Raw genomic sequence first — 13377 nt, 5'->3', positions numbered from 1 at the left:
TGCACACAAGTGCATGGGGCAAGCTCCGGTAAGCTTGGAGTCCCAGGATGCACACAAGTGCATGGGGGGACAAGTTCCGAGCTGCAGGAAGCAAATGCCTGAGGTAACATGAGTTCAGGGCATCACTGGTTGGATAAGGGAAACATGTGCCCAGTGGTCTTGGTGGAAGACACGAAGACAAATCAGCTCAAGGGAGCAGCTAGTTGTGGAGCTTTGACTCTAAAAAATTAACTCTTTATTTTCCCCTTCATTATCAAAAAGCCACTGAGCCACAGAGCTGGTTCACCCCCGGAACCCAATGACCACGGGTCATCCCCCAAGAGCCTGCATCTCATCTTCCAGTAATCTCACCTGCAGATCGTGTCCTTGCTCTCCAGAGGATGCCCTCAGGCACATTACACTCTGTTCTGAGCAGAGGTCCTCCCAGAAGCTGCCTGGCGGCACCCTGCTGACACACAACACCACTCCTGCCCCATTTACAGCCTCCTCAGAGTCCCACGTGTACTAACTCCTACCCTCCCAGCAGCTGTCCATGCAGTCTGATAAGAGTGAATGAGGGTCAGCTCCCAACTTGAGGCGGCGTCGGCTAGAAGCTCAGCAGAGGGATCCCATCTTCCAGCCCTCAGCTCACCTCCTTGAGGGCACAGAAGCGCCATTTTTACCTCATGACCTCACTATGTAAGAATAGGTACCAAGGGGCAGCCAATATCTTTGTGAATAATAACAAAATAAAACACAGAAGAAAACCTAGACAAGGAGTGTAGTACAGCGGTAGGATGTGTGCTGAGCACATATGAGGCTCTGGGTTCAAATCTCAGCGCCAATATAAGACCACAACCTGAAAAACTACGGAGTGCTATGCCCACCGGGCTGTGCTTAGCACACACTCAGTTTTCAGTGGGCCAGGGATACAGCTCAGTGGCTTAAGTGCCTGCCTCGCACGTGCAAGTCCTGAGTTCAATCCCCAAGACCACCACAAAAACAAAACAACCCACCACTCCGTCTCATGGCATTGTGTGCGGCACTTCTGTGCCTGCAACACACACCATACTCTTTCCCTTCTGAGTCCTACAGATCCTTTCTAGTGCAGGTCCCATCTCTGCCACAAATCCAGAAGGCATTAGTGTTACATAAAGCCGCTTATTAGCTCTATAAGGTGCCTGCAGACGAGGCACTCAGCTCGAAGCCTTAATCTCTCCAACTGCAAAGTGAGGACAACATACATACTGTAGGGCGGTTTGAGAATCAAATGAAGTACTGTGCACTTGGGCCCTGCCACAGCGGCTGGCACAGGACACCCATGGCAGGGCGGATCCAACCGGAACACTGTTTCTGCTGCTCCAGCCCAGCCTCCCAGCCCTGTCATGGCTATGCCTACACAGCACCTCAAAGCCTCATGTGGGTGGTCACAGGGCTTTTTCAGAGGTGGCTGAGTCTGAGCGTGTGATGCTGCGATTAAGGGTGTGTGATCGGTCTACTGCCCGGCTGCCACAGCTCTGGCTAGGACCAAGGCTGAGGGCCACACTGGCACCAGGGCGGGCAGCCTGCACACAACAGATGGAACAGAAAGAGTCTAGCCTCCTTGTTGCTTCTGCTGTCTTCCGCACCTTGAGCTGCTGCCCTGTGCCATGTGCCACCCTGCCCTGGAGCCTCCCAATCACAGACAGAAACCTCCACAAACTGTGAGCTAAACCTTTCCCTCTTTAGCAGTGAGTATCAAGTACTTTTATCTTAGCAATGAGAAAAAGGTAAGACATCATTCCGTTTCAATAATCAGATTTAGTCAGCCTACATCATGTATAAAAACCCTGAAGGCGAAAGGTCAAACCCTACCTTGTTCTCGCTTCCTTTTTTTTGGTACCAGGAGTCAAACTCAGGACCTTGCACTTGCCAGGCAGGCGCTGTGCCACTGAGCTCTCTCTCCGGCCCTCAGTGGGTGTTTTAATCCCCAAAGACACCACATGATTCTCAAGGACAGGGACTCACCTTTCTGTGCTGTAAGCCAGGCACAGCTATGGACAGACTGCACACATTACATGCTTCGTGGAAAAGGCAGAAATGCTCTTTCCAGCCAGCCAAACCCGCAGTAGCATCCCTCCAGGAGGCTCACCCGGCACTTGACCTCCTCCCCGACGCGGTACTTCTTCTCCGGATTCTTCATCGGGATGTCAGCCAGGTGCATGGCCGGCACCAGGCCCCTCATCTGCTCACCCACCTTCACCAGCATCCCAAATGGCTTTATGGTCAGCACCGTGCCCTAGAAGAGCACAGAAAAGGCCCCTGCACAGTCTCCCTCCCTCCTGAACACAACACACCTCTTTCAAGCTCACCCTCCTGGGCTAACTACAACTGTTACTAGAGATCCTGCACCCACACAGATCTAGCTTTAGCTAGGTTTAAAGAAGCCTTTTTATTTAATGAGAATGGGGGGACTGAACTTAAGGCTTTCACACTGAGCTGCATCACCAGCCTTTTTCTTCTTTTGACACAGTCCTGCTAAGTTACTAAACTGCCCAGGCTGGGCTTGAACTTGTGATTCCTCGCCTAATCCTCCGAGTGAAGATTGGGTCCACCACACCTGGCTCTTGCACTTCCTTTGGGCTGAATGTGTACTGTCTCTGAGAACAGCCCCGGAAGGAGCAACGAACTCCACCTAGGAAGGCAGGCTGTGCCACAAGCCTCCACAACTGGCGGGCAGACAACTCAAGCCGTCTGTCTTACTAACATCCCAAGGAGCTCAACGATCCCTGAGCATGTGGGTTAGGGGCTATTATCCGTATAATTACCACCAAGTCCCAAATTCCAGGACTTTAACCAACTGCCTCTGGGTAGTTTGGTAATGGTAGGTAAGAACTTGTCTATAAATTACAAGTTACCTAAGGGAAGAGGAAGAAATCCTTTCTTTTTTTTTTTTTTTTTCCGGAACCAGGGATTGAACTCAGGCCCTTGCGCTTGCCAGGGAAGCACTTATTCTACTGAGCCATCTCCCCGGCCCCAAGAAGAAATTCTAGTCAGCGGGCAGAGGCAAGGAACATGATGCCAGTGAGTTAGCAGGACTGGTGAGCTGAAAGGCAACCCGTGAACTACAGAATGCACAAAGCTGGAGGAGCAACTAGGCATATGTTTTCGGGCTTACTTTTATCACTGTGCCAGTTTTGATATCATGATATTTAAGGTACTGAGCTTCAATAACAGACCTACAAAAGAAAAGACAAGATTAATAAACCAGAGCTAGAACTGTAACTTCAGGACTACCAGAGTCATGCTATGAGAAAGGACACCCTGACCCAGCCAGGCCTAGAGAAAGGGGGCACATGCCACATCCCGCGTGGGTCAGGAAGACTTACGTCCGCAGGGAGAGCAAAGCCAGCTCGTCCATTTGGCTGAAGTCAATAATTCTGCACTTGTGAGTGTTCCCAGGCTTGAAAGCCTCCAGTTTGAGATTCTTGGAATCAGAGAGATGGCCAAGCTGCAAAACAGCAGGTGATGGAGTGCAGCAGAGGCAACAGGTCTAAGTCAGACTCAAAGCAAACTGATGTCTGACGTGTGCATCACCCAGCCCACCATGAAAAGTGCTCTGACCAACTCTTCGGTGCTGTTTTTTCAAAACAGGGTCTTACTATGCAATTGACATTGGTCTTGAGCTCAGTATGCAGCCCAGGCTGGCCTTAAACTTCCAGCAAGCCTCCTGCCTCAGGCTCCCAAGTGCTGGGATTATGGGCTGGGAATATAGCTCAGTGGCACAAGTGCTAGCCTGAGTTCAATTCCCAGTACAAAAAAAAAAGGACAGTTGTGCCGAGTGCTGGGATTACCCGGCTCTGATTATTTTTCTTTTTTTTCTGATTATTTTTCTCACTCTTCATTATTCTGGAATTTCAATGGGATCAGAGAATAGTCTAGATCATGGGTTAATAAACCAAACTCATACGCCAGTTAAGAAGAAAAGTTCTACTGGCACAGAGCCATTTCTATTCATTTACCTACTATCTACGGCTGTTTTCATCTACAACTGAGTAGCTAAGATAAAGACCAAGGGCCATTATGCCTCAAGTATTCATTACCTGACCCTTTAATAAAAAATGTGTGGAGCCCTGGTCTAGATCCTGACTCATTCTTTTGTTTTTTAGACAGCTTTGTTATACTGTTCAGCTGACCTTAAAAACATTGTGTAGCCCCAGGCTGGTCCCAAACTCTCGGCGATCCTCCTGCTGCAGCCTCCTGAGCGCTGGGCTTACAGCTGTGTGGCACCACGCCTGGCTACATCCTAACTCATTCCTTTTTTTTTTTTTTTTAATTTTTTTTTTATTTATGTGTGTGTGTGTGTGTGTGTGAGTGTAGCCAGCTCAGCCCACCAGGGGGCGGGGCTGGCTGGCATGTGGTGCTGGGGGATTGAACCGCGGTCTCTGTGCTTTAGCTTAGCTTGTTCTAGGTAGGTGCTTTAGACCACTGAGCCATCTCACCAGCCCCCTAACTCATTCTTAAAGGTAGCATTAGCCAGGTATACGGCAAGCTGGTTCTAATGCATTCTAGTATAACCGATACCATTCTAATCCCTACCAACAGTGTTTCACTGATGAAGAGATCTAACAATAAGAGACCAGTATCAAAAGATGAGGGAGGCAGAAGGGAAACAGCAAGGTAACACGCGTCCTGAAGTTGTTCTGGTGAGGAGATCCTTGCCAAAATCAAAGTCGCCATACCCGAGCATAGGCCAGGGCCCCATCCTTCAGCCTGAAAGTGGCCCCTGCCTTGTTGAAAAAGCCCTGGACAGGGACATCTTGCAGCACAGCTCCGAGGTGCGGGCAGGAGAGCCGAGTGAGAGGACGCCCAGGCTGCAGGAAGAGGGGGCGCAGGCTCAGGCGCACAGCTCTGGTCCGAGGATGCACGCAGAGGACGCAGGCCCTCACCTGGGCAAGAGAAAGGGCAAGGATGAGCAGAGCCACAAGGAAAACTGCCGAGACTTCATTTCTCCCTTTTTTCCGCTTCGTTTCGTTTCCTTTTCCCTTTTTTCTGCTTCATTTCGTTTCCCTCCTTTGGACAGGGCCTATTTAGTTCAGGCTGGCCTTGAATTCACTATGCAGACACTGATCTTGAACTAACAGCAATCCTCCTGCCTCAACCTTCCACATGCTGGGATTACTGGTGTGTTCCACCATCCCTGGCTGAGTAGATTTTCTGAGGTTCCTGTGTGTTGACCAAAAATATAAGAACATCCTTAATTAAGTAAATACTAAGGTCTGACTGTGTAATCAAGAAGCATATGGAAAAATCAACATGTCCCAGAAAGACTTTGACTAAATCAATGCTTAAGGCCAGGAAAACATACACTGGCATCTCCTCAGCAGCCAAGCGTGACGCAGAGACAACAAAAAGCACCTACTGACGTCACTGCAGCCTCCGCTTCTCTGAATGTGCCCCTAGGCCTGCTCTAGTCACAAGGCTAACACACGCGAAGCCGCTTAACTTCATGCGTATGAAATGACCTCAGGAAGCAAAACACTACCAAAACGCCAAGAGTATTGTTACTAGGTGGGAGGAAACGCTCTTCTTTTAAAAATCTTTATAGTATCCCTAAGTACGCATTATTTTTTAAAAAATGTTTTAAATGATTGGAGAATTAAAATAATTCTAGAAAAGCATACCTAGATGTTCTCTCTAAACACCCATGTTGTATACAATTTCAATATTTAAGTAAGTACAGAAAAATCACCCGGGGTAACCACTATTAACATTTGACTGGATAATCTTCTAACATTTTTAGCCAGATGTGCTTTTTAAAAAATCTAGTATACTACTCGAAATCCATCAATCTAGTGCACTACCGTACTCACTACTTACAGAACTAGCCCACAATGGTGGCAATGGAACCCAGGGCTTTACACATACGAGGCAAGCATTCTACCTCCGAGCCACATCCCAGACCTCACAGAATATTTTAAAGTGCACTTTTGTACTTAAACCTATCCAATTCTATGTTACTTTTCCAAAAACTTCTCCTTTTTAGGTTATAAAAGCAAACAATTAGGCTTGGCGGCACACACCTGTAATGCCAGCACTCGCTGCTAATGCAGGAGGATCGCCATGGGCTACACAGTGAGTTCAAAACAGGCCAGAACTATGTAGAAACCCTATCTAAAGACAAAACAAACAAAAAATCAAATGACTTACTGATCCCCTGATCAAACTATACGGGATACACGTAAGAACTACGAGCTGCCTTATGCGCCCGGACTCCTAACCACAGCTCCCCCCCCGCTGGTAGCTTCTTGCTATGCTCACCCCAGAGCACTTCCCATCACCCCACACCGCTCTGCGCTGCTGCACACCTGCAGTCTAACTAGGACACTGGGCAGCTGTCTGAGATGCAGCTGGAATCAAGGAAAGTCAGGGACAACGTGTCTTACTGTCTGATGTGTGAAATACGTGCCGACTTTCTTAGGATCCAGGTGCATGAAGTCCACCAGGCCGGTGAAGAATGTGAGGAAGCTCAGGCTCAGGCCATACTGAGTCACCTGGAAGCAAGCAGCACACGTTGTTTCTTTGAAGAAAGCAGGATGGTAAGAGATTCTGCTCGTAGCACTCAGCGCGGCCTCACCCACCATGCGTCTCTCTGCTCCCAGCTAGCTCTCAGCAGTTTCTCTTCCTGTAAAGTCAGGTGGCAAGACAACTCCAAGCACTGGCTGCTCTCTTATTTAGTAAGCTTTTGTTCCTCCTAGCTTAGGAGTTGCCATCAATCCTCCCCTCCTCTGGATGCCTCTTTTTTGTATTTAGTACAGGGTCTATAGAGTCTCATTACACAGATCACCTTGTAGTGACCCTCCTGTTTTCAGCCTCCCAAGTGCTAAGCTTACAGATGTGCGCCACCACACGCCACCACACCCAGTCTCAGTAGCAGTGCGCCCTGGGGGCGGGGCTGGCACTGCACACCCTGGAACTGAACCACGGTCCCTGTGCTCTGGATGTCTTCGTGAGCTGCAAGGAGCTTTACACAAGTACCCTTAGATAACTACCAGCCTGGCAACTCAAATAAATTGCCACTAACTTGGACATTAGTCAAAACCAAGAAGGTTAAACCCAAATGCTTAAAGGACAGAATGACGAAGAACAAACTGATCCTCCCTCCATTTCTTTCTTTCTTTTTGTATTTTAAGGAAGGGTCTACAGGGTGTCCAGGATCTCACTACTAGATTGGACTCATATTCATGGTCTCACTACTAGAATGGACTCATAGTGATCCACCTGTTTACAACCTCCCAAGAGCTGGGATTACAGGCACGTGCTATCACACCCAGGTTCAACTGCCATCTCAGTGAGCCCCAGGGGGCGGGGCCGGCATGCCAGGCCCAGGGATTGAACCCCCAGCCCCTGTGCCTACTTATAGGCACTTTAATCTGCTGAGCTATTTGGCCAGCCCTTGATTCACCCTCTAGAGCCTCCCCAAAACCAAGATGGTGAGCACCTCAAAAGAGATCTGTGAGGGAGGATGCTGACATGAAGACACTGAGTCGGCTCCCTAGCTCCTCTTCTCACAGGATCCACCCTCTCTCCTTCACAGAAAACAGGAAACATATTTTTGGTTTGTTTTGTTTTTTTTTGTGTGGTACTAGTGATTGAACTCAGGACCCTGCGTTTGCCAGGCAGGTGCTTATTCTACTGGGCTATCTCCCCAGCCCACGAAACGTATTTTCTGTGAAAGCTATTTGCTACTGTTTTTGACAATGAAGTCTATCAACAAAAACGACCTAATTTCAAAACAGGGAAAGGATCTGAGTAGACAGAAGCTATCTAAATGGCTAATTAAGATGCTCAATCCCACTGATCAGTAGGAAAATACAAATCAAAATCACAAGATACCTCTTCATATCTGGACTATGATATGACTATGTCTCAAAATACCAAAATGAAAGGAAGAACAAAACAAAACTCAATGCATAAGATCAATAAAAGAACAGAAATGAGCAGAAGTGTCTCACTTGGAAATATGGAGGAAAATTTCAAGAGCTAACCTAATAAAGGCAGGAATTAGATGACATAGTTCTTCATTAGACTCCTTTTAATGTAATTTGACCTTTAACATTAGTCTAAATGACATAAAACTCAAGCCAAATATGTAACTTGAGCCTGGAGTGGCAGCGCATGCTGTAATCGCAGCATTCAGGAGGCTGAGGCAGAGAATCACGGTAGTTCGACTAGCCTGGGTTCAAAGCCAGCCTGAACTAAACAGTGAGGCCCTGCCTCAGAAAGACAAAAAATAAAACAAAACAAACAGACAAAAACCCAAAGAAGTAATTAAGTCTCTGGCAGTCATATTTTAGAATCCACAGCAGGGAACCTCTATTTCCCAACCCTAGGGCTCAAACACAAGCCCCACCACGCTAGGCACACACTCTACCTCTGAGCTACCTCGCAATTTATTTAGTATAGTTGATTTAACCCAGTATGTCCAAACTATTATTTTCAACAAATGGCACTGGACACATTTTAAGTAGTCAATGACCACACGTGACTAATGGCCGCCCATCCAACAGCACAGTTAGACGGCACGTACATTAATACTTTAATAATAACTGCTTTTCTGTTAGAAAATGGTAGCAACGTGATCAGCTTACCTTCTGTACCTGGGCTTTGACCACCAGCCCTGGCAGCAAGTTATTAAGGGTCCAGTTTTGCTCCTGGGTAGCAAGGGCCGTAGAAACCTCTGACTGCTCTATAGACAGGCTAACAACTCCTCCGTTGCCTTTGACCTCCTGGATGGTGCAGTTCAGGTACTGACCCACTTTCAACTTAGCACCTGTAAGCCCAGCCCCAACCCCAAAAGGTTAAATACATCTCTGAGAAACACCTATACATGGGCCCAAGCAATACCAGAGAGCACTAGTGGCTTACTTTCCCAGTTAACATCCAGTATTCCCCACATTCCCAATCTCTAAGGGACCAGCTACAAGAAAGGAATGAAGCTGCCGTAAGTAACTTGGAATTCAACTACCCTACAAAAACATGAACATTTCAATAAGCTGTGAAAGTGCAGAAGCCAAACTATAGTAAAATCTTACTAGGTGAGAACTGAAAACTGACCACCAGCTCTCTGTGAGACCCTGGCACTCCCTGGCCCTTCAACAAGTTCCCTCTCCTACCATTGATGACTAAGCCTGATCTTCCTAAAACCAATGTCTGAGGTCACCACTCTGTCACACTTCTTACCAAACTGGCATTTAAATATTACCCTCAGGGCCAGTGAGATAGCTCATTGGTCTAAAGCGCCTGCTTAGGCAAGCTTAGGGAGGCACAGGGTACCGAGGTTCAACCCCTGGCACCACATGCCGCACGAGCCCTGCCCCAGGGTGGGCTAAGTCCAAAAAAAAAAGGTAGTAAATATTACCCTCACACGTACCACCTCACGCCCAGGTAGCAGCCTCTCTTTCTGCCCTCACCTTTGTTCTTCTGTCCAATATATTCCTGGGCTTTCTGCAGTGGCAGAAAAGCTCTGGTTCCCCCAACACCAATGTCCACTAGGTAGCCATGGTCTTCCAGGCTGGACACAGTACCTGTCAGCAGCTGGGAGAAAAGGAAACATTCCCAAGACCCCAGCCAGAGGTTACAGGGTGGACAACAAACAGCTAGCCAACATCAATGTGCCCACCATTCATCTTAATTCTGTCCTGTAACTACAGTTCCCAATGTTAGCTTTAAATCGCAATCCTACTAAAAGACAGAAGAGGGAAAAGACTCCTGTCATGCAAAGAGGGATAGACTGCATGGCCTTGCAAGGGCATTCCCAGAGCCCCAACTACAAGTAAATCCAGAGTTACCCTTCTAGCCATTAGTATGTCTCTTTCAAACATATCCAAGCCTCAAAAACCCTACTGACCGTCTCTACATTTCATGGGAAGCAGGGTGGCTGCGACATTAGCTCCCTGGTTTCTGGTAAGTCACACCTTTGAGACTACCTCCTCAAATGCACAAGACAGTATGCACTTGCCACGGGGCTACACAAGGTACATGCTGGAAGATTCTGTCATGGAACAGGCTCTTGATATCTGTTCCCTGCAATTTGGCTTACTGTTATTCTTTTTTTACCCAAATAAATCCTACCAGTCCTCCCAGGCCTTTTCCAAATCTCACTGCTTCTAACCAAACATTACGAGGACATGTCAATCACCTCGATTTCCTGCTCCTTAACGACTAGAGTCACAGGAGTGCAGCTTCTGGGTCTGCCCAGCACCAACCCTTCCCGAACCTCCACAGGGTAGGTACGAAGAGGAAACGCACTGTCTAGCCTGTCTCTGCCCAAGAAGAGCCCCAAACATGCCACATGAATGCCAGATGCCTCTGAAAAAAGTAACTCTGTGAAGCATGAGGGGGATCGCTCACCGGCAGAAATCCCGGGGAAGGCTCCTGACGGGAACCTTACTAGACACCAGTGGATGCTGGACTTGCTTCCCTTTCTCCCCTCCAATGCCGTGAAACGAGTTCACGTTTTCAGTATTCACGAAGCACCCAGGAAGCCTTCCTTCCAGGACAAGACTCACATCTGTGTGCGTGCAGCAGTTAGGCTAAAACTAAAGGGCAGCCACATGTAGCATGCCTATGGCCCAGGGCAAGGGGAAGCTAGAGCCAGCTCCTCATCTCTGACCCAGATACCTACCATGCCGGGCTTCAGGGCCTCAGCGCTCAGCACTCTGTTGACATTTCTGGGGTTCACAGAGAGCTTGACACTCTTTTTGCCTTTATCTGTGATGTTCACACTGCTTACAACACATCTCACCAGCATTCCAGGCGAGAAAAGTTCAGGCAAGCGGAGTAGGTCCTGCATAATACGAATGAGAAAGTCCTGGTGCATACCTTTTCCTGAACCAAGAATCCACTGCCTAGCCTTGACTCAGTGACCTCTCGCCCTCCAACCTCAGAGTGTGCAAAATGTGTATGGCTAAATAACCACACCACCTACACAGGAACACAGCTCTGTAGCCAAGTCACACCTTTGAATCCAAATATTCTATGTACCAGGCAAATATTAATGATCTGTCAAGGGTTGTCTCTGGGGCTGAGATGGCTCAGTAGAATAAGCCCTTGCCTGGCAAGCGCAAGGGCCTGAGTTCAATCCCCAGTTCCGCCAAAAAAAAAGGGGGGGGGGTGCTTGGCTCCATTTAACTGACTCCACTTCAACTCCTACTCTTGTCTTTCAACCCTGACTCTACCACTTTATCTTCCCCCAAAAAATCACTGTAAGTTCACCTCACTAAGTCCACTGGTGTTCTGCAGTCCTTTCTTACGAGATCTATATTCACTTATTTACTTTTTATTTATGCGTCCATGCTGTAGACAAAAACTCGGGCTGCGTGCAAGCTAATTGTGCGCTCTGCCACTGAGTTACATCCCAGTCCTCTTACAAAACCTTTAAAAAGCACTTCACACTACTGTCTGCTCCTTTTTTTCTTTTTTGTATTTTTAGTACAGGGTCTATAGGGTCCTACTACACAGACAGGACTCAGTGATTTTCCTGTGTTCAGCCTCCCAAGTACTGGGATTACAGGTGCGTGCCACCATGCCCAGTGTCAGTGCAGCCTGGGGGCGGGGCTGGCACAGCACGCCGGGGATTGAATCCCGGCCACTGCGTCTGCCTAAGTAGGCGCTCTGGTCCGCTGAGCTATCTGGCCGGCCCTGTCCACATCTTTCCTTACGCATTTCCTCCCTTTAGTTTATGTGGCCTCTATCTGATGCAATGCTCCTTCAACACAGCAATTAAAAATCAAAATGTTCTCATTCTATACTCAGTCTCTTCTCATTCTCATTTGCTACCCATAAGCAACTTCACTCCCAGCTTCCGTTATTACCTATGCATTTTGGGCTCTGGCCTAGACTTCTCCATGCCCAGTACCCACTGGATATCTCAGCTGTATCTCGAACACACCAAAAAAGCAAATTACAATCATCTCTCCCATCAAACCATGTACAACAGACCTAGAACCTCTGCCTTATGATCAATAATGAATCTTTTATTAGGCCATGGCTTTTTCCTCAGTTCTCGGTAGATCCCAGACACAAGGTACCATCAATCTCTGAATCTGAACTACTAAAATTATATCCTAATTGATCTTTAGCAACTTCTCCTGCCTCTTCTATCTACTTGCTTTGGTGTCTAACCCATCACCCACCCCAGTGGGACACTTCAAAAGCTTCTAGAATTTAAGCCTGCGAAGGCCTCTGCATGGCCTGCGAAGCCATGTCTGAGCTGCTTCCCACTCAGCTCTCCCACCCCACACCTCTCTCCCTTGCTTCTTTTACCACACCAGCCTTCTCTCTGTTACACAGCATGCTACTCCTGCCTGAACCAATCTTTTAGCCTTCAGATTTCTGCTCAAATAGCCCTTCCTTATAGAGGTCGTCCTGGTTCCCAGGACTAAAGCCCCCTTAACCATTCAAAAAACAACATACAAACCCCTTCTTACAAATTGCCATGGCACCTGAGCCTTTTCAGCTGAGCACTTAGGCCACCTGGTACTTTCTCATGCACTTGCCAGCACCGAGCAGGTTTCACGCAGATCCCCTCACCTGCAGGGGTTCGTCTTGTGCCACTTGCTCATTCAGCTTTTTGGTGTAGGCATCACAGATTTCAGTCACTTGCACAAACCCTTGGAGGCCATTGGGCAGACTGATCACCAGTTCTAGCTCATTTACCTCCTTGACACAACCCAAAATCCGCATTCCTTCACACAGGGACTAGAAAAGAAAAAAGAAAAGTGCACAGTAAGAAAGAAAATGATAGGAAAGTTAGGGAGTGTAGCTTTGAGCCTGAATGCTGACACTTGTAAGCTATGGATAATTAGTAAATAGAAATAGATACGTGTGTGCTACCTGCTGAGTTATTTACCAGATACCTGACCATACACTATAAAAGGTCTACATCTAGAGGATATCTTTGCCTTTTAGCATGTCCCAACCAACCCAAACTCAAACACCTCACAGATGACATGGAGAAGACGACGAGACAAAAGCAGCAGGGTGCAGCACGCCTGCTGGCTCTAACAGGCACAGCCCCTAAACGCTCCTGGTGACCACAAACATCAGTGCTTACAAATTTTCGTGAGGAACCAGGATTAAACACTTTGCTGAACAATTTGTTTTCAAAGTATGAAGGACAAGCAAAACATTCCCAAGGGCTGAAACTCAATCTTTCCCTCTAAGAATCCTTTTTCTTTCTTTTCTGTTTTACAGCTAACATATATTGGAAGTTATAATCTAAAACTTTAAAAAATCTAAGACTGTATCTCTTCTGAGGTAGCTGTATACCTACAAGGCCAATGCATAGAATTAGAATGACTGCTGAAGTTAACTGACAATTTTAACTTCTGAATCTGCTAATATGTAAGCTCAACG

General features: G+C 47.5%; 1 protein-coding gene across 2 annotated transcripts in view; it reads right to left on the bottom strand.

Annotated features, from left to right (window-relative positions):
• Pdcd11 (programmed cell death 11) overlaps positions 1–13377 on the bottom strand; it is a 43759-nt gene that overhangs the window by 27471 nt on the left and 2911 nt on the right. For both annotated transcript variants that reach the window (XM_023715626.1, XM_023715627.1), the window contains exons 4-12: positions 12553–12720; positions 10646–10807; positions 9432–9555; positions 8610–8791; positions 6405–6512; positions 4701–4907; positions 3348–3469; positions 3137–3197; positions 2111–2257 (exon numbers count right to left, since the gene is read on the bottom strand). In XM_023715626.1, the coding sequence (XP_023571394.1) occupies positions 2111–2257; positions 3137–3197; positions 3348–3469; positions 4701–4907; positions 6405–6512; positions 8610–8791; positions 9432–9555; positions 10646–10807; positions 12553–12720 (1281 nt within the window). The remainder of the gene's footprint in view (positions 1–2110; positions 2258–3136; positions 3198–3347; positions 3470–4700; positions 4908–6404; positions 6513–8609; positions 8792–9431; positions 9556–10645; positions 10808–12552; positions 12721–13377) is intronic.

The sequence above is a fragment of the Octodon degus genome, unplaced genomic scaffold (genome assembly GCF_000260255.1).
Source record: "Octodon degus isolate 3935 unplaced genomic scaffold, OctDeg1.0 scaffold00042, whole genome shotgun sequence".
Lineage (NCBI taxonomy): Eukaryota > Metazoa > Chordata > Mammalia > Rodentia > Octodontidae > Octodon > Octodon degus.
This window is presented reverse-complemented; position numbering and strand designations above follow the sequence as displayed.